At 50.4% G+C, this 21,695-nt stretch overlaps 1 protein-coding gene across 1 annotated transcript; it reads left to right on the top strand.

The window, feature by feature from the left end:
* The first annotated feature begins 3,023 nt into the window (after positions 1–3,023).
* Positions 3,024–9,783, top strand: LOC142564206 (uncharacterized). The gene is made up of 2 exons (XM_075675114.1): positions 3,024–3,558; positions 8,607–9,783. Exons 1-2 carry the CDS (start codon positions 3,159–3,161, stop codon positions 8,708–8,710), a joined length of 504 nt encoding a protein of 167 aa, XP_075531229.1. The 5' UTR covers positions 3,024–3,158; the 3' UTR covers positions 8,711–9,783.
* Positions 9,784–21,695: the final 11,912 nt, after the last annotated feature.

Genomic DNA, 21,695 nt, shown 5'->3' with positions numbered 1-21,695 from the left:
AAACCTACGAACAAGCCCAACAACAAGTCTTACTAAGCTTTTTCGAAGCTTCGATCAAGCGTTATAGTATATGATGTGGGGTGAAAGCATGGAAGCGAACGCTTTCACCCTGATTGCAGCACGTGCGTGGGATCTGCATAATTTATCTCTCTTTCTCTCCCTCTGCAGCTGTAGCGCGTGCTGGTCGGAGGACTGAGCTTGGCAGAATTACAGCTTAATAAAGATCCAGACAAAAAGGACTGAGTAACAAAGGACCACCACTCTGCAAGTGGTCACAGCAAGAAGATAAACTATGGGAAGTGAAGGATTCGAAGCAAATTAAGAAGAACCGAACCCATCAAAACCACAGAGCTCGACGTATCGCATCTGCTACGCTTAGTTTGATACCTGAAAGTTCTATTTGAAGTGCAGGAAACTTAACACAGAGCCTACGTTAGCGTCATTAATACGCTGGAGCGAGTTTTCACTTGTTGCTAGCTCAGCAAACTAACAAATAATATACATTATTTTTAGTTTCATTTACGAATTCGTTTAATACCGAGTTTTATCAGTGATGTAGTTTTAGTTCTAAGTTGCGCAAAAGGGTTGTTGCTGCGTCTTTGCCTTCAATTGCTTGTTTTTAAAATTGTGCTTGTAATTATTTTCATTTTTAATGTTAAACTTTGTATACGGGGCTTGTAATTAGTTACATTTCTTTTGTTAAATTTGACTTGGGTGTCCGCCCAGCTGTTAATGTATACTATTTAGCTCAGGTAGCGAGCTAGAAGTATAGGTACTAAATTAAATACATTGAATGCTTCGTCCTTCGGGCGAAACTGTGATAAAAACAAAGAACGGGTGAAACCGCCGACACATCTTTGTGCGTCGCATTTCGCAGTGCCTGAAGAAGCAGATAAGTTTTTGAGCTACTTCTACAAAAAAAAAAAAAAAGGAAAGAGAGAGAGACTAAAGCTTCAAAGGTCGAGATTCACTTTCTACTCTGTCCACGTTACCACAGCGGAGGCGGCTGCTGCAGCTTCCGCATTCAAATGCAGCGTGTTTCGGTCTCCCTCGCATGAATAATGACTTGGAGAACACCCGGAAGTGCGCTTTATCTAGTTACGTGGGCTCTTGAATTATAAATAAGGGATGCGGTTTAATACCCGTGCCTGGAAAGGTTAAACCATGAAAGGAAGTGGCACCATCGCGCACACGTTTGTCGTGTATGAGCGCAGACAGTTGCCAAATTCACTGCACGGTGGGTTACGAGGGATGCCGTATAGGAAGGGCTGCGGATCAATTTCGAATTCGCGATGTTCTTTAAAGGGAAACTGAACAGTCGGCACCCAAGTGTTTCTGCATTACGCCCCCGTATCTGAATACAGCAGCCATAGAATCGAAGCGGCCGACAAGTGTCGTCCTAAATCTTTCGCGAGTGAGTGCCGATTTTGGATTTACTGATGTACCTCGGGAGCAGCTGTTTCGCTGATGTGGAAGCGTAGTTTCCTGATATTTGGTATTCATTTGTACCAGTGGCATAGCCAGAAAATATTTTTAAGGGAAGGGGAGGGCACTTGACCGGAGGCTAAGCAGGCCGCGTACTAACGCACAAATTTCGGGGTGGTGGGGAGGGGGTAAGGGGGGGGGGGGAACGTTCCCGGTGGGAGTCGGTTCGAGAGCCCACCGGCCTGTCGCGGGTGGGCTCGGACGCAAAGGGGAACGAATGCGTTTTACGCGGATTACATCGCCACGAGGCGGAACTTGCTTAAGCGGCGTGAAGACCGCCTTTCATATTTGGCGTTTCTAAGCAGCAGTCGCATAAACGAGTCCTGTCCTTTATTCGAGAACAGTCGTTAAATTCGCTTCAGAAGCCGCCAGTCGTCTTACACTGCATCTGTAACCACAACGGTAAAAACGTTATTCTCTTCGTCCTTCAGAAGAATTTTGAAGAGTAAAGCCAGCCACAGAAGCTTGCGACACACGGGATTTGCGATAAATCTGAATTTCCGTGAAGCCTGGCCCCATATGGACTCGGATTCAAAGTTTCAATTTGCAGTATAATTTTCGCGACCTGTGTAATAATTCGCTAGTTAGAAACGACATGCTTTAATAGAGGAAAACGTCGCATTTGCCGTGGAACTCATTTCAGCATAAGCTTTTGTTGCCAACTGTACGTGCAAGTTGTTTGATTACGACCCACGACACACATAACTGATCACCAGAAAAAAAGAATTACAAGCAGAAAAATAGAAAGAAAAACCAACCGACGGAGACATCTTAAACATGGGATTTTTTTCATCACATACTAATCCCCATTTTCTTCCTCTCTCGCTCTGTTTTGCATTTGCATTTTATAGCCGTCCCACTTCCGTTCGTCCTTTCACAATTCAATGGCTAAAGCGTTCGTAGTACTTTGGGTGAGCTCGTGATGCATGATTTGGTGTAGTACATCGCGCGAAAAACTACGACAAAAGCACAATCGCGTCATTGTCGCCTCGATGTTCGGACGGTCCGAGTTCCGCCCAAGTGTGGCATAGGAGGAGTACTTACATATATCAGCTGTATGAAAACGGTACACGTGGAACGAACGCGGCTGCTGTGTTGCACGGCAGCACACTCACTTTCTCGCTCAACGACAGAGGACATCGAAACCCCAATGCTGTATTTCCGAATATTACTTCGAATGTCGCGCGCGATATTCCCATTGATCTGCCACGCGTACGCAGTTTCATTTAACGGTAGTATGTACGAGTAGTTATTACGCCTCTTCCAAGCATCATAACCCACTTTAGAGCCGGGATTCTTCCTCGCCACCTTTCTTTTTTCTCCAAGCCCGCCACTTGCTGGAACTCTTCGAAGTGCTTTGTTGACACAACGCAAAAGCGCCAAGGCTATTTCGTACAGAAAGTCCTTTTTTGGAGAGAGAGAGAGAGAAGTGGTCCTTGTGAGAAAGGAGGAAAGACTGGCACTGGCGCAGCGGCAGCGGCAGCTTCGCTCTCGTTGCGACGGTGGCGCTCGAGGCGGTTGCAGCGGCCAAGAGAGAAACTAGAGGGCGAAAGAGAGAGGGGTTCTCCTGGTTCTCGGTCGTCTACGCTCGCTCGTTCGTCGGAGGTGCCGTTGGAGCTTCGTGGTCGGCTCAACACCGAAGGTGCCCGCGCGTTGCGTCACTCCGTTGGACCATGAGAGGCACGGTGGCTGTCAACCTGCGTCAGATGCCCATGTCGCGGACTTTCCTCCGTGTGACTCCCGTGGTGAGGTCGGTCCCCGCTGCGCGAACGGCCGCCGCCAGACGATGTCTCTTCGACGTCGACCACGAGCAGGTGAAGCGCGACCTGGAAGAAGAGAAGCGTGCTCGCTTCGCCTGCTTCGCCGATGCGTACAACTTCGATCTCAGCACGGAGACGCCCCTGCCCGGCCGCTTCGAATGGCAGAGCGTCGCCGAACGGCCCGCGGCTGCGCCCAGCAGCGCGTCGGAAGCAGGGGACGCCGTCGTTGCTTCGGAAACAGAGGACGCCGAGGCTCCGATAGCGCAGCGACCCCAGCGACCAGTGTCACTCCCTAAGAAACGCCTCATCTCCGGTGAGTTTGGCGACGCTGCGAAAGTGGTGGACGGTCGTCGTGAGAAAAAAAAAAGTGGCCGTTCGACGGCGATCGTGCTGTTTTTGCTATGTTCGACGCGGTTTTGGCTCCTGAGGTTAGGCTTAGCCGCCCGACGGCCAGCTTCCACGCATCGCAAATGGCGTAGACGGGACAGCCGAACGTTGGGGCTGTCGCAGTTTGAGTGGTCTTCTGTGGCGCGTGTTGGCGTCGTTAGTGGTTCTGCTACTGCGTGTGTTGTTGCTTTCAAACGGCACAGCGCGCCCGCACACTAAATTTCTGCGCGTAAATTGCGGCGAGGCCCCCAAAATTTATACTCTTCCGGAATGGGGCGTGGGTCGGTCGCCGAGCGCTTTGAAGCGGCAACGGCGTACGAGGGTTGTTGGCGCCATCTCCCGAAGGTGAAAGAAACGAGCAGCTCTCGTGACCTCGCACACTGTTGCTAGATTGCGCTTCTCGCGGCTTGCGCTGCTCGCGGCCCATGTCGCGGTCACATGCGGGGTCGCTGGCCCGCGCTGGATGCCGCGGCCGAGAAGGCGGTGGTGTCATTGCGAATTTTCGCCGGTATTTCTTTTCGGCAGCAGTACTGTGCGCGTAGAGCTTTAGTTGGGTAAAATAAATGGTATAACGGCGTAGTTTTCTGGAGTCGATAACCACATTTATAAGCGGGTTCGCAGCTCTTCGAATGCCAGCGGAAAAAGTTCGACAGACGACACGTTTGTAAGTCAAGGCGCTTAGTAGCTTTCTGGAGCAGCCTTGCTTAGCTACAGTGGGTGCTTGCCGAGTTCTGTTGCCATTGATGATTTAGGCCGCAGTCGTCTTGAAAAATTATCACGTTTAGCGTTATGGGACTGATTAAAAAACCATTCTCTGTGGCCCTGTGATTAAGAGAAAAAGGTTTCAGGATAGTATTTATAACGGAGGGTCCACTTCCTTTTTTTTCTCTAGTTGTGCACAGCTACAGTCTACCGCGAAGCGATCAGCAGTACTCACGAAAATCCGTTGTCCCGTGGATTCCCCGTAATATACCGAGTGCCAACCCTGTGACTGTATGCACAGGGAAGTGCTATAAGTTTTACTGGCTAATGTGGCGAGTCTTAAAGCAACACCGAATGGAAAAATAATTGTTAAACTACGTTTCTACAATGCCAAAGAGGCCACTCTTGCCTTGAGAGGAGGTAAGCCAGAAAACACGCGAAGGATCCCGTTTTAAGAATTTCACTACCAGTTCGTCGTGACAACGTGGATTTTGAAGGAATCTGCTCCGGCCTAGTTAATATTTTGTTGGTAGTGATCGACTACATTGTGTTATAGAAAAAAAAGAAAGCCAGAGTCTGAACTTATGTTTCGTGAACTTTTGTTTAGCCACAACAGCGCAAATACGAGAAAATACTATGAATTTGGTGACCGCACACTGACGTGTCTGCGCTGTGGTAAGAAAGCGAAATTGTAAAAAAAAATTGTAACTTTGGCTTTTATTTTGTTTTCTATTGTAGAACCTATTGCCGTAAAATCAACGAAGATACAGCTTTGAAAGGGTATTTTATCGGTGTAAGCTGATTAAGTTTAGCCGCGGACAGAACCGTAAGTTCCGGACCTTTACTCCTACCGAAAACTTCACGAGCCCTATCGAAAGTCAAGATGGTTGGCACCTGTCGTAAAAAAGGGGGGAAAAAGAAGAAGAAAGAAAATGCTCTGAGAGGATTTCTAAGCGTCTGAACAAAAGCCTGTGTGTGCGTGTGTGTGTGTGTGTGTGTGTGTGTGTGTGTGTGTGTGTGTGTGTGTGTGTGTGTGTGTGTGTGTGTGTGTGTGTGTGTGTGTGTGTGTGTGTGTGTGTGTGTGTGTGTGTAAGCTCCATTAAGCTTCCCTCGGCGCTGCGATTTCCACGACTTGCTCAGCTGCTTCAGTTTATCGCCGGCCGGAGTGTCAGTGTCGTACTTCCGGCCCAACTGATCCGGCTGCCCTGGCCGCGGCAATCGACAACGCACGTCTGTGTTTTCTCGGACTCCGAGAGTGCTCGCTGCCTTGGCGCGCGTCGTTTTCCTCGCGGTGCGCTCGAGTGGCGACGCCACGCGCGACGGCCCTTCTCGGGACGTCCCTGTCCGCTGCGGCGACCGGGCTGCGCGGACGCGTCTTCCGCAGGTTACGAACGGCGATGGCGCGAAGACGAGGGCCCACGAGAAGAAGAACAGACTGTGGCCCCTTCGCCCTTTATTTGCGCTTCCGTGTGTTTGTTTATTAAGTTGTTGTTTTGTTTTTTTTTTGCACACTAAAATCGTGCATTCTGTCAGCCGCTGTTCTCGGTTTTCCTCGATGTCGTGACCTCTTGATCGAGATCTCGTTCCTTTTGTCTTTTGACGCGTGTTCTTATCACGATCGCCTTCCTATCGGTGCCTTTTCTTGCCGAGAGAGAGAGAGGGAAAGGCAAAGGAGACTGGGAGGTTAACCAGAGATTATCTCCGGTTGGCTACCCTGTATTGGGGAGGGGCAAAGGGATGCGATAGGAGTGAGAGATAAAACGATAAAAAGAAAGCCGACGGTGTACGAGTGCCTAGCACAAGGAACAACGTCTTTCTCGGGCATCCCCGGCGTCGCGGCGTTCATTTTATAAGCGCCCCGCAACGACGTCGCTGCAATACCGGCCGAAACGTTTTAATCGCAGCAAAGCACGTAAGCGGAAAGTTCAAGCCCTGCACCGACATCGAGCGACCACCCAACCGAACATCGTCAAAGCGTTAGCCGCGGTTGAGGTGGCCCTCGTACTTGCTCGTAGCATTGTCTCGTTTGCAAGTTGTGCTTCCACCAGGACACCGCCTCGGCTCTTGGACCCCGTCTGCATCGTACCCTCCGAAAACGATGCTGCGAACTCTACGCTTCCTCGCCACTGCATTTGTCGGCGACACCGCCCTTACGTCAGCTGTTTGGAACGCCGATAGAACTTTAGGCCTGGCACGGCTATGCAGCACTGCTTGTCCTTCAGTTGTCCTTGCGACGTGAGCGGTACCTCCAGGTCGCTGAATAAATACCTGTGAAACGTCCTTCCCGTTATATCACCGTGCGATAACTCTTTCTCTTTGTCCCTTCACGACAGCAGTCAAGAGATTGAAACTGCCTTTTTTCTGTGTCTCCTCCATCCTTTTCATTACGACGGCGTTGCAATCGCCAGACCACCTATACTCGCCTTTGCACTCGTCCACTAAGTGGGACATTTTAACGCGACAGCGTTAAGGGCCTCGTGTCGCAAAAAATCCGCCGCCGGAGTTCAGCGTCGGACTTCGTTACGGCAAGAAGATTTTCGAACCGCCCGTACCCAGGCCCTCCATGTGGCGCAAGGAAACTTCTGAATTAATTGAATTTCTGAAGCTAAAATACGCAGAAAAATCGTGAGACACAGCCTACAGACATGATAGTTCATCTTGTCATTAGGCGGTTACTGCGCTATAAACGCACAGAAAACAGAGGTAGAAGTGGCCAGGACGCGCGCAGTCCACTTCTACTGTTGAGATGTCAAGGTTACGGTAAAGCCCTTGTCGGTAACCATGGCGAGAAGCTTGACCGAAGGAAGAGCCAAAGCGCGAGAACATTAGCTCCGCATATGTTACGATTAGCAAGTGGAACATTACTAAGCATAACGAGGTCAAGAGTGTGGCGTACCCCTCATTCTACGGCTAAAAATGAAAAAAGGAGAAAAAAAAAAGAAAGTCTAGCGTAAACGACGCGATGCTTCTCCACATAGCATGGTTGTGCGGCAGGGAATCGCCATTTCACGGAGCTTTTGCGGCACTTACTCAAGAGCCCCCCACAGTGAGATGCCGCGCTCTAATTAGTTTGCTTACGCTTATAACATACGCAGCATGTTAGCATATGAGTGATGCTTTCCGTGTTTATCGACGAATAAAAGTAAGCGCAGTTCTGACGTGATCACCTCGTGAACGTCGCGTTGGAAAGTAAACGAATACCAAAGGCGGCCCAGTAGACTGATACCAAAAGGCCACCATTTTTGTACTTACGCTTCTTATGCCATAGCATAGCTCGAAATGTAAAAAGAAGTCGCCCGAGTCTGGTCATTTGAAGCGTTGCGTACTGCTTACGGTGAACGCAGAACAGAAAAAAAAAGAAAGATCACCGATGCTAAAACTAGACTTGATCTATTATTGTGCATGCATTTGTATGTTGTTTTACGTTGCTTCGCGCTTCCACGTGGCTCTCATCTAGTGGCGTTTGCATTAAAACTTAACCGGAACGTTATGGCTAATAGACATTGCATTTCACAAGTCTCTCTTTTAGTATTTGTTTAAAAACGAGCGCCCATAGTTTTATACCGTTTCACTACGACACGGTACGGCCTGCCAACCGGCAAGAAAAGACGCCCACCGAGGCGAGCTTGTGTTCGCCCGCTGGTGTAAATAAGTTGTCCGCACTTCGGCCTCTCGTTTGTTTTTCGTTATCCTCGATGGCACCTCCACTTATCGCCAGTTTCAGTTCTTGCTGTCATTTTACCCTGGTTATCTCAATGCGTGCAGACCATCAGTGTCCTATATAGGAAACGTGAACTTGAAAACATGAATTACCACCAACTCGACCGACGGTTCCTCCTATAGGAAGGCTGTGAGAGGGGGGCACGCAGCCGTCGGAACGGGGCCTCCGTTCGACGCCCGGGTCACTTCGGGCACCGTCCAACACGCACAGTGAGGGCAGCGACAGTAAGCGCAGTGGCTGACAGAACGTTGTCTGCAGAGACATGCCTTTTTCGACCGCCGGCTTCTAAGCACAATAATGCTTAGAAAAATGAAGCAGTTTTATTGGTTCCCGATTTCTCGTTTTGTAGTTTCATGGTATACATGGATTCATGCTTACACAACACTGGTACAAGGAAAACAAAAACGTCGTTGTGTCCCCGTGCTTTGTACGCTTACCTTTCCGTATACCACGAGTTCTTACCAACCTGACTTATATCTCTGTCTCAGTGCGGGGACGAGTCGCGCACCGCCTTGTAACCGTGTGTGTTGCCGCGTGTCTCCTCCTCGCAGACTACTTCCAGGTGCGCAAGAGACCGCCGCTCCCGGAGAAGAGCGCCCAGCAGCCGCCGGCCAAGATGGCGAGGCTCATGGTGGCGCCGGAGTCGGTGCCGTAGCCGAGGGGGCGACCACCGAGCGGCAACCCGCAGCGCGGCCGCGAAGAAACCGCCCGATGAAGAACCCCGTGCCTTCTTTTTGTGTGTGCGTGTGCCCCGCTCGTGGGCGATGATGAATGATCTCAATGGCTGCTGCCCCCCCTCCTTCCCCGCCTGTTCTTTTGTTTTTGTCTTTCTCCACGCTCCTAGCGTCGCTACACCTTCTGGGTTGCACTGCAGTCGTCGTCCTCGCGCCAGCTCCGTTTGAATGCCGCAGGTTGCTTTTCCTTTCACAAAAGGAGCCCTGCGTGCAGCATCCGTGATCTTTTACTCGACGCGTTCGCGTCAGAATGCCCTCCAAATGGGCCATTCGAGATGGAACTCGCGCTCGACGCAGCATTGGCGCGCGGTATTGTGTAAGATGTCGACCCGTCACCCACTAACCACCTAGCCAACTAACGCCTTCGAGGCTCGGCTGCGCTACGTGTTGGCTGCCGGCGTCCTGTAGCCTGGAGTGGTTAGCGGCCGCATCCTTGCGCTCGTGAGCATTACAGCTGTGAAAGCAACCGGCACCCAGTGCCGATAAAGGAAAGGTGAAAGGCGCGAATGATGGCACGGCTGTTTCTGTAACTCAACCGGTGTAACGCCCTTTTTTAGTTGTCCTTTTCTTCTTCTTCTCCTGGAGTGAACACATCCCCCCCCGTACCTGATCAGAGCGCCGTCATTAACACTACCACCGAGTTCCTAACTCCAGCCCACCCCCTCCCACCCAATCACGTCGTCGTACCCTTTTCCACGATCTCAGCCACACAAACTCACACAGAAAAGGGGAGCGCCGTCTGTATTTCTTCCTTTCTTTCCTTTTTTTAAACGACAACAAAAAATATCTAGCATTTTATTTTGTTTTTATTTGATTTTATTGATACAGCGCGCCTTTGTTGTTTTTATAGAGATGGCGGCGGCCTCAGCCCACGTATAAGTGTCCGGGCCGTGGCAGCCTCGGCAGTGTGCAATAGGCGCCGCACCAAGGCGCCCCAAACACGTCGAATGTACAGAGAGCCTCTATTCGCAAATAAAGAGAGAGCCGCCCTTGCCTTGTGGTTGTTGTTGTTGTCTGTGACCGGCCTTTTTCTGCCCGTTCCTGGAGGAACCCTCACCAGGTCCGGGCACTGCGTACAGACCGTCGCGGTGCGAAAGCATCACTCTGGCCGCCAGCGAGGTGACGTCACAGGCCTGGTGCTTTGACGTCACACGTGCGCCGCCTGCACGGCGCTCTAGGAGACTGCAGCAACTGGAACAACTCGGGAGTCCCCGCGAAACGTGGAGCGCGCAGAAAAACCTCTGCAAATGCGCGCAAATGCGCCCTCGGCTCCTTTATGCGAGAAGGCAGGATTCTGGGCACTCTTTCAGGAAACAGCCTCTGCTGCGGAGAGGGTAATTTCTCAACGCGGCTGAACGACATTTCATTTGCGCTCTCACGCCTACTACAGCTTAACCGTTTCTGAAAAAAAAATTGCGTGAGAACGATCCCCGAATGGCACTTTAGAACTCTATGAAACCACAAACTTCGACACGGCCTAGCGAAGGGCCCCAAGGAGGACAAGGATATCCGAAGGGAATCTTCGTTTTCTACATTTGCGAAGTGCACCGAGAATAAGGAGATACAAAAAAAGAAAGCGAGACCTTTGCAGCAACAAGTGCCAGCCGCGGAACACTGAAAGTGAGCTTCAGTGGAGGTCGCCTATCGTATCGCGTGCAACATGCCGTCCTCGTCACTTGTGAAACGGAGGTGTGCACTGCATTTTTTCTGCACTGCCACGCGCAGCTCGGCGTGCTCACTCACTCTCGAGCACACTTGCTCCGCAATCATTTCACAGGCGTGGTACCCAGCGTAAACGAGTGACCCAATTGGACGCGACTGTGAACGGGAGCGAGCGCCGGTGAACGCGAGTGACGCTGATTTTGGGAGGACGTCGTCGGCACCAACGTGAGTGACTGAGACCGGTGAGTGAGAGTGGAACTTAACTGTTGCGTGCCAGGGCTGGTGAGTATGTGTAAGTGGGCGCAAGAAGGGACGAGAGTGAGTGCCGAAGAGTGCGAGTGAGTACGGAGCTTGCAAAATGTACTGGTGAGTGAGCTTATCGTGGCGACCTATGCTTGTGCGATACCACTGCAACCGGGACCTTATAGCCGGTCGTTCTCCCTTGACCGTGTTTTATGCGAAGCATATTACTAGAGCTCAACCCAGCTCCTCAGGCGCGGCGGTGTCGCCTTCAAGGCTGACCACGTGACACCGTGATGTCACGACAGAGGAGAAACGGGGCTCCAACTCGCGCCGTCGCTCGCGGCGTCGCGGCGGTATATAAGCAGCTGCGCTTGTTTCTAGGTGGCTTTGGCTCAACTCTTGCAAGATGGGCTGGGTGGGAATCGAACCAGGGTCTCCGGAGTGTGAGACGGAGACGCTACCACTGAGCCACGAGTTTTTTTTTTTTCTTTATTGCCGGCTTTGACATACACAAACAATACAGAAAAAGGAAAAATATGTCAACAAGGATTTCGCTGGCACGACATATCAAAATTTTTTCAATGCTGCAAGTTTATCTAGCATGTCAATCCATGTTGGTTGTTCAGGGAGTGCCCGATGGACATCCCTGAACCGTACTACAGATTCAATGAAGTGATCACGTGTAGGTCGCGAATTGACATCGGCATTGTTGAACTGCGTTCTAGCTTTCCACAAACTGTGGAGGCCCAGGAGCATTATAGCGTCATACGGAAAAGCCTCCGTTTCTACCGGTAAGAATCTTATTCCATGTGGATCTAAAGGTAACTCTTTTTTTAAAGTCCTTTGTAGCACATCCCAGAAAAAGATGGGATCCCAGCAATCTAGAAACGCATGCTCTATCGTTTCAGGTTTCTTACATAAGAAGCAGTTTATGGACCACGGGACAAAAATACCCCTGTTATGCATCCATGTTTTAACTGATAATGTGTTAGTGTGTAGTTTAAAGAAAAAGGTTTTTACCGAAGGGTGTACTGGCATTCTTTTAACCCTTTTGAGGACGTCTCCTGGGCCTCCACGGTTAGACATACGGTAAATCGGTACAGGGAGCATAGTGTCAATTAGGTCCTTATACAGTTTTTTCCTAGTAATATTGGCGAGATACTGCACAGAAAACCGCACATGCAACATTCTGTACGCAAGCACGACTTCTCGCAGGTAACCTTTAACGGAATCATGCATTGCTTCACACGAGCATACAACAAATCCTGGAAGGTGTCGACATAAAAGCACTTGCATGACTGTGCGAAGGAACACATCATTCTGGTCGCGAGGGTACATAAAGCGCGACACAACTTGTCGCACAAATAAATGTGCCAACCCAAGGCCCCCTTTCTTTACTGGCAAGAACAAGTTTGTGCGGCTGGACCTTTCCCAAGTTGATGCCCATATGAAAACGGCGAAGATACGGTGAATTTTTTGGATGTTGATCCGCGAAGCACACAGCACGTTCATGACATACCATATCTTGGATGTAAGAAATAGGTTACAGACCATGGCGCGCGAGAACATTGACAGCTGTCGCCCCTGCCACGCGTTAGTCTTTTCCTTTACTCTCGCCACTTGTTCATTCCAGTACGGCTCTGGGTCGCGATAAGAGTCGAGAGGCACGCCTAGGTAGGTTGTTGCAGTGGTTGACCACCGAAGTCGAGCGAAGCAGTCTGGCGTTTCTTCCCATTCACCATGCCAAAACCCATAACTCTTCTCCCAGTTTATTTGCGCCCCGGTGCACTTGCAGTAGGATTCGACTACCGCCACGGCCTCACAAATACTATTTCTATTTGAACAGAATATGGCGATGTCATCGGCATACGCCAATATTTTCACCTGTGTGGACTGTAACCTGAAGCCAGTTATCCGTTCATTGTTTTGGATGGCCTTGCACAAAGGCTCAAGGTAAGCCGCGAATAGCAGGGGCGACAGCGGACATCCCTGCCTGACAGAAGACAGCACTTGCACGCTGTCTGTCAGCTCCCCGTTCACAGTGACCCGAGTTGAGCAGTTAGCATACGCCATCCGGACACCATCTGTTATTACGCTTCCCACGTTGCAATGCTCTAATATGGCGAAGAGAACATCGTGGGAAACACGGTCGAAGGCTTTAGCGAGATCTAGTTGCATCATTGCCACTCGATCGCCAAATACATCGCAACATTCTAGCACACTTCGAGCTACGTGTATGTTCGTGGCGATGCTTCTACCCTTTATACCACAGGTCTGATGCGTGCCAACCAGCCTCGTTATCACACCCTGCAATCGTTTGGCCAATACCTTCATAAATATCTTGTAGTCGACGTTGGTAAGGCTTATCGGGCGATAAGACCCCACTAACTGACGTTTTTCAGGTGCCTCAGTTTTTGGGATGAGAACGATGTGCGAAGTTGTGAAGGACAGTGGTATATGTTTTTGCTGGTACGATTCGGCGATAACTTTGAGTAGAATCTGGGCTATAATTGTTTTGAATGTTTTATAAAATGCTACACCTAAGCCATCAGGGCCTGGTGCCTTGCCGACAGGTAGTGCATCTATTGCATCCTCTATTTCTTTCATGGAAATTGGCTGTTCCAAACGCGCTCTTTCTTCTTCTTCCAGCTTTGGCAGTAACGACAGAAATTCAGCTTTAAAGCCCCCTATAATGGTGCGCGGTTGACCGAGCAATTCTTTGAAATGATCAGCGACGACGTGTTTGATTACACTGCGGTCCTCCGAAACGTCATTACCGTTTCTTATTTGCCGTATTTCCTTATTGCAAGCGTATTGTTTTTCGTCCGATAACGCACGTTTTGTGGGCGTTTCACCGGCCCACAGCTTCTCGGCCCGTGCACGGATAACCGCCGCCCTGTACTTTTCTGCATCGATTCTCTCTAACTGAATTTTTATGTTTCTTATTTCGTTGGTGTAAGTACCTGGTTGGGAGCATTCTATACCCGTAAGAAATACAAGTTGCTCACGAAGCAGTGTTTCGTTTCGTTTGTCTTCATAACGTAATGTGCTACTTCTTTCGATGGCTTTCATTTTTACTAATTGCTTAAACTCCTCCCACTTTACACCAATACTTAAAGATTGCACTGCGAGTAGCTTCTTTAGCTTCTAATCTACATCCTTAACGAAAACCTGATCCTCCATCAATTTCGCATTAAGTTTCCAAAGTTCCCACTTGAAGTACTTTTTGTTTTCTTTTTTACCAAAGGTTGCAATAACTAGACAATGGTCACTGAAAGACACTGGCTTAACCTCGTACGATGTGCATAGTGGTACAAGTTCAAGCGACACATACAGCCTGTCCAATCGTGCATGGCTATCGCCTTGAAAATGTGTGAATTGCGGACGCGCACCATTTGTGACAACACTTCCAATATCTTCTAAGTTGTGGTCGTGAACTACAACATTCAAGACCTCCGAACTCTTATCTCGCACTGGCAAACCTTTTACACGGTCTACCGAACGACAAACAGAATTGAAGTCCCCCAACAAGACTAGTACTTTTTCACAATCGAGATACATCTGAAAACGCTCAAAAAACTCTTTTCTCTCCGCCTCTACATTTGGAGCGTAAGCACAAATGACACGGAAATTCAGACCATATTGGAAATAATCGACAACCAGGAGGCGTCCACTTTGGCACGAAAAGAGCGTTTGCACAGTTATACCGACACTATTGCGGATGAAAAGGGCACAACCACCAGAGGCACCGACAGAATGACACACACAAACATCATAATGCTGACGGAAAGTGGACACCATTCGATCAGTAGCTTCCTGGCTATCAATTTTGGTTTCTTGGATTGCCACCACGTGTAGATTGTTTTCTAAGAGAAGGCGACTAAGTTGACACTGTCGCCTTCTTGCTCCAAGACCTCGTACATTCAGAGTCGCTACACGTAGTGCTTCAGGAAGGTGGATCGCCATATCGAGAGAAAAGAAACCCTATCTTATGGTGTCTACCCTCACGACAACATCGCACGCCCCCAAACCCCATTTCGGGATCTACAGCACGAAACTACGGAGGCGGTTTCCCCGCCTGCCGTGAATCGGCCGGAATGTTCGGCCGCAGTTTCCAGGACGCTCGCCTCATACCTGCTGCTTTAAAAGGAGGCTCATCACCGCCTATTTCATCTTGTTGCGACGCCTTGCTCACGGCCTCATCGTGCGACCGCTTTCCGGCCATGTGGCTGGACCCTTCAGGGGAAGAGTCCATGGGCTCCGCCACCGGTTGGGTGGCGTTCTCCGAAGACGCGTCAGGCGTTTCCGCTGCGTTCTTTGACGCCGCCACGGCGTGCTGTGCCGGAGACAGATGCGTCTGTCCAGGAGATGCGCGAGTCTTGGGTTGCGCGTCCAACTGATGCGCGCTAGGAGCAGCCGACGTGGTCTCCTGTACCGCTGATCCGCTAGCTTCTTTCGATGCCTCCTCCGCATCAGCCTCATCCATGAGAAGTGCTGACGTCTCATCACTGCTCACTGGCCCGGCGACGCTGGCGTACGTCCGTGCGCATTGGCCCTCTTCGTGTCCAAAGCGACGGCACGAACCACACCGTGGAATTTGACAGTCACGCCGAATATGACCTGTGCCACGGCAGCGAAGGCACAGGGGTGGCCGGCCCGATACGACAACAAGCGCCAGCTCTCCAGCAACGTTCACCTGGTGCGGCAAGTCGTCGAGCTTCACGCCAGCGTTCAACTTCAAGGTCACCATCCTCGTAGTTGACCCCTTATCAGACACGCCGTGAGCGCGCCACAGCTCTCTTGAGATGTCCGTCACCTTCCCAAATGGCGAGAAGGCAAGACGCACGTCTTCGTCTGGTACGCTGTGAAGGAGCCAGTGCAGCTTCATTCGAACATCCCGGTTTGCAGGGTCGATCACGAGACATCTCGCATTTTTCACTTTCAACTCGCCGATGTTGACAATCTTCTTCGCGGCGTCGGCATCCTTGAATGTAACCGCCCACACATGACTCATGCGGTACGCGCCTGCGATAACTTCCGGCAGGAGCGAAAGTGGAGCGAGCGCGTCACGAAAATCTTCCACCCGGTATGGGCGGGCACTGATGTCCCCATGCAGGAAAACGGTGTTTAAGACAAGACGACCTGTAGGCAAAGTAGGCAGTACGACCTGGTATTCGTTGTCCGATGCAATAGCCCTGTTTCCGCGACCAGGCATGGCCGCTGTAGCCGCTCCGACGGAGCCCGTCATCGCACGTCCGTCACGCTCGGTGGCCGGAAGTAGACGCTCCCACACTGAGCCACGAGTACGATGCTTCAAAGCGGTACAAAAGCGCCTCTAGTGAATGCGGTGTTGCCTTAGAAACGAGCTGTTTCTAAGGCTCAGGCGTGCGTCGCTTGCTCAGGCGCACATTTCGTTGCCGCGCCGAACGCTGCGTTGCTCGACGCTCACCGCGTCCAATGCGGGGCGCGTAGTCGCTGCGCCTTAGCCCATTGTCTTACACCCCTTGGCGGGTCGACGGGAACGCTGTCGCGTTCCACTCTTGAAGGCGAAGCAGAGTAACGCATGAGTTGTTTCTTCGTCTAGCCGAACCAAATATAGCCAAGCAACAGCAGTTCACCAGGCTAAACAGTGGTTCAACAACTAAAATAAAGGCTAGTATGCTTCGCATCCTGGGCTTAACCTTAGCTAAGCCACAGCCATTTTTTCAAAGGAAAGCGAGTCGCGTGCGATACTTCTTTCACGTCCTCTGTTCCTCCTCTGATCCAACAAATGACGCCTGCTGCTTGTCATTGGCCGAAGGCTTTTTGCTAGAAAAGCCGTAGCATGAAACGACGTGCTACAACACTCGCCTGTCCATTCCTTTTCCCGAAAAACATTCTGGCTGTGTCACTGAAAGTAGAAAATGCTATCGCGACTAGGTAGTAAATTAAACTACATATTTTTCTTTTTTGAAGTGACGAAGTTCCGAACAACAGACTTTCTTTCACAGCAAAGCTTTCCTGGCCTTTCTCTGGGAACGGCGTGTCGTCGTCGCCGTCCGTATTGCCGAATAGGCTTAGCGGGATGTTTAACAAATGCAAGGAACGCCAGGTGGCGCCGAGCAGTGCGGACGCGCTCTCAACGGCTCCTTTTACGATTATATCCTGTTGCGGCCAAACTCAACGGACAACTCCCGAAATTGGACCAGATATTCCGGAAGGCGTAAGGATGTTGCCGGTACCAAGTTTTTGGTGATGCGAATTCCGGTTCTTCCGAAATCGAAGATCATCGCGTGCACGTCGACTCGCCACGCTAACCCTAACAACTGGTGCGGAGAACGCGGCTCCAGGAGCCCGTACGCGGTCCGCTACGTGGCGAGCAGCACTCCACCCGATATGGACGCGGACCAACCAAAGACCCCAATGCACACGGACCAGGACTCCGAACGTCAAATGGAGGCAGTCACGAGTGTTGAGGACGACTTTCTCTCGCCTGACGTGGTGAATTACGAGGAGTCCACCACCGACGCTGGGAACGCCGAGGACATCAGCAAGCAAGGTCAGTGGCAAATTGCATTATCACTACGAACGCGCAAGAAAATCAGAAAAGGAGCGCGGACCGCCGAGTCGAATGGCGGGGTCAACCACCCCAACCACGAAGCAGGGGTGGAGCAACGCGCCGGAGACGCTCGGCGCGTCGCGCTTGCACAAGGACAACGGGGGCGCCCTAGCTCCGGAGGAGCAAGCGACGGGGCCCGTGACGCAATACTACCTGCAGGAGAACGAGCTATGAGGCGACGCATGGCGGAAAGGGGCCACCCACGCCGAAAAGCACCCCCTCTACCCAAGAATGACATGAAAATGATTATTAGACCGAAGCCAGGATTGGCGATTCGGGAATTGCGGATGCATGAGGCATCCAGAGCCATAGTCCAGGCGTGTGGCGGACCTGCAAACATCACAGGAGACGATTTCTTGCTGCGGATACGGCCGGGCTCTAACATCGTCATAGCAAGCGCGCCCGAAGAACGAACAGCGGAACGGATCCTAAGGATCAAGGAGCTGGAGCTGCGAGGCAACCGACATTTTGTGAACACATACATCTCCACTCCCGACAACTTCCTTAAGGGAGTCATACATGGACTGGAGCCTGGAACTACAGAAGACGAACTCATCAACAACCTAAGAGTGCGGACGCAAGGGGTACGATTACTCTACGCCCGTATGCTTGGCAAATCGAAGACGGCAGTGCTGACATTCGATGGCCCCATCGTTCCACTCTGCGTATATTACTACGGTGGCAAGACGCCATGTATACCCTACCAAACCACTCGACAATACGGCAAGATATGCCAAAATCAAGGACATAAGACGGATGTCTGTCCAACACCAACTGTCAAGGCTTGTGCGAAATGTGGCCTCCGCGACCCACCAGCGGACCATGAGTGTGACTCTGTGTGAGCCCAAGTGTGCCCTGTGCGGGGGACATCATCCTACAGCGGCACAAGAGTGCACCAAAAAACTGAAGCGCGTCCCGCAAAGGGGAAGACAGCGCATGAGACAACATAACCACGTCACAGGGACCCCCAAGAAGAGGTGGCTCAGTTCGGATCGAGAGAACTCTGACTCGCGGGAGAGATCCCGTTCGCATACCAGGTCGACCTCCCGAGGCCGATCCAACTCTCAGGGCAGAAAACAAGAGGAGAAGCAAAGCACCAACCATCAGAAGAACAAGAAACAATGTCCGAACAATGAAGGCGACAAAAACAAGGTGAGCTGGTCAGCAATAGCTTCCCAAACCACACCTCAAACAACTGCACAGATAACGCGCCTAGAACGAGAGCTAGGACTCATGAGAGTACGCTTAGGCGACCTAGAGCGTGAGAATGCGATACTAAAGCAAATGCAGTCGCAGCAACAGAACACACAGGCTAAACCGGACCAGTCAGAGCAAGCTTCGGGGCAAGCTGTACCAGCACCCCAAAAGCGCCCTAGATTACAGTCGGTCGAAACACTCCAGACACAAATCCAAGAGACTTTCCAACAACTGTTACCATCATTAGCAGAACAGATAACCCAACAGGTGTCAGCCCAAATAACACAACAACTAACGCAACAAATGACTGAGTTTGAAGTGAAGTCCGACAAAAAACTCCAGGCTCTGCAAATTGAAATCATGAAAACGGTGCGTAAGCAAATTACCGGAGCTAACATTAGAGAGAGAACCGAGAAGCCATACGCCAGACCAGGGCTAGTAGCCATTGCACAGGAAAGCAACCATGCCTAAACATCAACCAACTATAACAGAAAGTTGCGAAATCTGGCAGTGGAACTGTCGTGGATACCGACGGAAAAGGGGACTTTTGACACAGCTGGTGAGCTCACAGAGTGAGCCACCAGCTGTCATAGCCCTTCAGGAAGTCGGATCCCCTCCAAACCTTCAGGGATACGAGGTGTACACACACCCGGATTCGGAGAAAGCAATAGCTACTTTGGTAGCGAAATCGATCACCGCAATCAAATATGATCCTTTTACTGACACGGATATTAAGCATTTATTAATAGAAATCATATATAAAGGCTTGAACAAAAAGAGTGCCTTTATACTAAACATTTACAGCCCACCAAGCCAGAGAAAGACAAAGTTTGACAGCCTCCTCCAGGAAACTGCCCGCCTGTAAAGGTAAGACCACTCGTAATAGTAGGTGATTTCAGCGCCAAAGATCCTAGTTGGGGATACCCAAAACAGGACGCTAAGGGCAGAAACATTCTAGAACAAACGGAACAACTCGACATGACAATTATAACGGATCCTGCAGTGCCCACTAGACAGGGCAACAGTGTGAGCATGGACACCAGCCCTGACCTCACGATAGTGCAGAATGGTGAAGATGCGCAATGGATAAACACCCTAAACGATTTAGGCAGCGACCATTACATCATCAGCACCACAATTCGGACTGGGAAAATCAAACGACACATAGGAATAGCCAAAATTACCGACTGGGTGAAATACCGCCGGATGCAAAGCCAACGAAGCACCGCAATCGATCATTTAAATAAATGGTGTGAAAGTTTAAGAACACAAAAGGATAAAGTCACAAAAGAACTAGCCCGCACATGTGAGACACCTGAGATAGACCCTCACTTACTGCATCTCTGGGAGGCACGCAGAGGACTAACAAAATGATTGAAGCGACAGTCACAGAACCGGAAGCTAAAAGTACGCATTGCAGAAATCACCCGCAAAGCGGAAGAGTATGCAACGCAACTAGCTACGTCCAATTGGGAACGCTTCTGTGACTCCCTTAATGACACACTGAGTACCGCAAAAACTTGGCGCATACTAAGAGCAATTATGGAACCAACCAAAACCAAGAACGAGGGCTGTAAAGCGTTGGAACGGCTAATCCACACGTACCCAGGGACGGAACAAGAACTCAAAGAATTATATAACAAGTGCTTCGGAACAGACCCATCTCCCGCACCCTGTGAGACGAAATACGGGGGGCGCCTCACCCTGAACTCGATGAACCCATCTCCATCGAAGAAGTTAGAGCTGCCATAGCTAAAATGACCCGAAACACAGCGGCAGGCAAAGACCGGATAACTAACTCCATGATTAGAAACCTAAGCGATGAGTCTTTAGAGGCATATACTACCTTTATAAATGAACATTGGCAACAGAGTACTATTCCAAGGGAGTGGAAGCACGCTCAAATGGTTTTAATTCCCAAGCCTGGCAAGAAATTAGCAATTAGTAACCTTAGACCAATCTCCCTAACTTCCTGTCTGGGGAAACTATTTGAAAGAATTGTGAACTCTAGATTACAAAACTACTTAGAAGACAATGAAATCATTCCAGACACTATGTTTGGATTCAGACCCAAGCTCTCAACTCAAGACATCCTCCTACAGTTGAAGGAAGAAGTCCTAACAAATATACCAAGATCAAGCAAACACGTTGTCATGGCCATCGACATAAAGGGCGCTTTTGATTACGTCAGCCACCAAGGAATACTCGATGGCCTGGCTGAAACAAACTGCGGAGAGCGGATATACAACTATGTTCGCAGCTTTTTAAACCAACGAACCGCTGAGATTAAACTTGGCGCAGTAGAAATCAAGACCTTCAAGGCACCCAACAAGGGCACTCCCCAGGGCGCAGTGATCTCGCCAATGCTATTTAACGTGGCGATGATAGGCCTTGCAAGGAAACTACAAGCCATCCCGGGTATCCAGCACACTCTATATGCGTATGATATTACAGTCTGGTGTGTCACCTGGTCGCTACGTGAAAAAGAAGAACGATTACAAGCAGCTGCCTGTGAAATCGAGACATACGTGCGAGCCAGATGGCTGCAATGCGCGTCAGAGAAATCTGAGATTATACGAGTCTGGAGAGGGAAAGGGAATCGTAACGTCCCGACGGACCCTGCCCTTAAACTGAAAATCAGACTTGGCAATGATGCAATACACGAGAAGACCACAATCCGGGTACTATGCATGTGGCTACAATCAAATCAACACTGCCAACACGGGCTTAACTTCATCAAGACGGCAACACAACAAGTCTCAAGAATGATAAAGCGGGTAGCCACTAAAAGGACGGGGATGAAGGAATCAGACACCCTTCACCTAATCAGGTCTGGTGGTTAGCCGCTTCATTTACAGCTTGCCGTATTACGAGCTAACGAAAACAGAGAGGGATGCGATCAAGTCGTGTTTACGGAAAGCATACAAGATCGCCCTACAAATTCCGCAATGCGCCTCAACCGAAAAACTCATTGTAAGGTCGCTCTGATTGTTCGGGTTCTTAAGTGTCACGAATCGGCCATGTGCTTTGTGTATAGAGAGGGGGTTCACTCCCCCCCCCCATGTCAGCGACGCAACCGTTTCTGTGTTATGTGGGGTCACAGGGACCGCGCGGTGTTGGGTGACGCGTCGCGGCAGGCGCCATGAGGGCGAGTGCCGATTCCGGGAAGTCGGTATTGTGCGCACGGTGTTGGCAGGCCGCCGACG

The sequence above is a fragment of the Dermacentor variabilis genome, chromosome 11, assembly GCF_050947875.1.
Source record: "Dermacentor variabilis isolate Ectoservices chromosome 11, ASM5094787v1, whole genome shotgun sequence".
Taxonomy (NCBI): Eukaryota; Metazoa; Arthropoda; class Arachnida; order Ixodida; family Ixodidae; genus Dermacentor; species Dermacentor variabilis.
This window is presented reverse-complemented; position numbering and strand designations above follow the sequence as displayed.

Bases quoted from the DNA above. Each gene is read 5' to 3' on its own strand.
- LOC142564206 (XM_075675114.1), top strand. From the start codon at position 3,159: ATGAGAGGCACGGTGGCTGTCAACCTGCGTCAGATGCCCATGTCGCGG. The intron at 3,559-8,606 runs GTGAGTTTGGCG...TCCTCCTCGCAG, and splicing joins TAAGAAACGCCTCATCTCCG to ACTACTTCCAGGTGCGCAAG.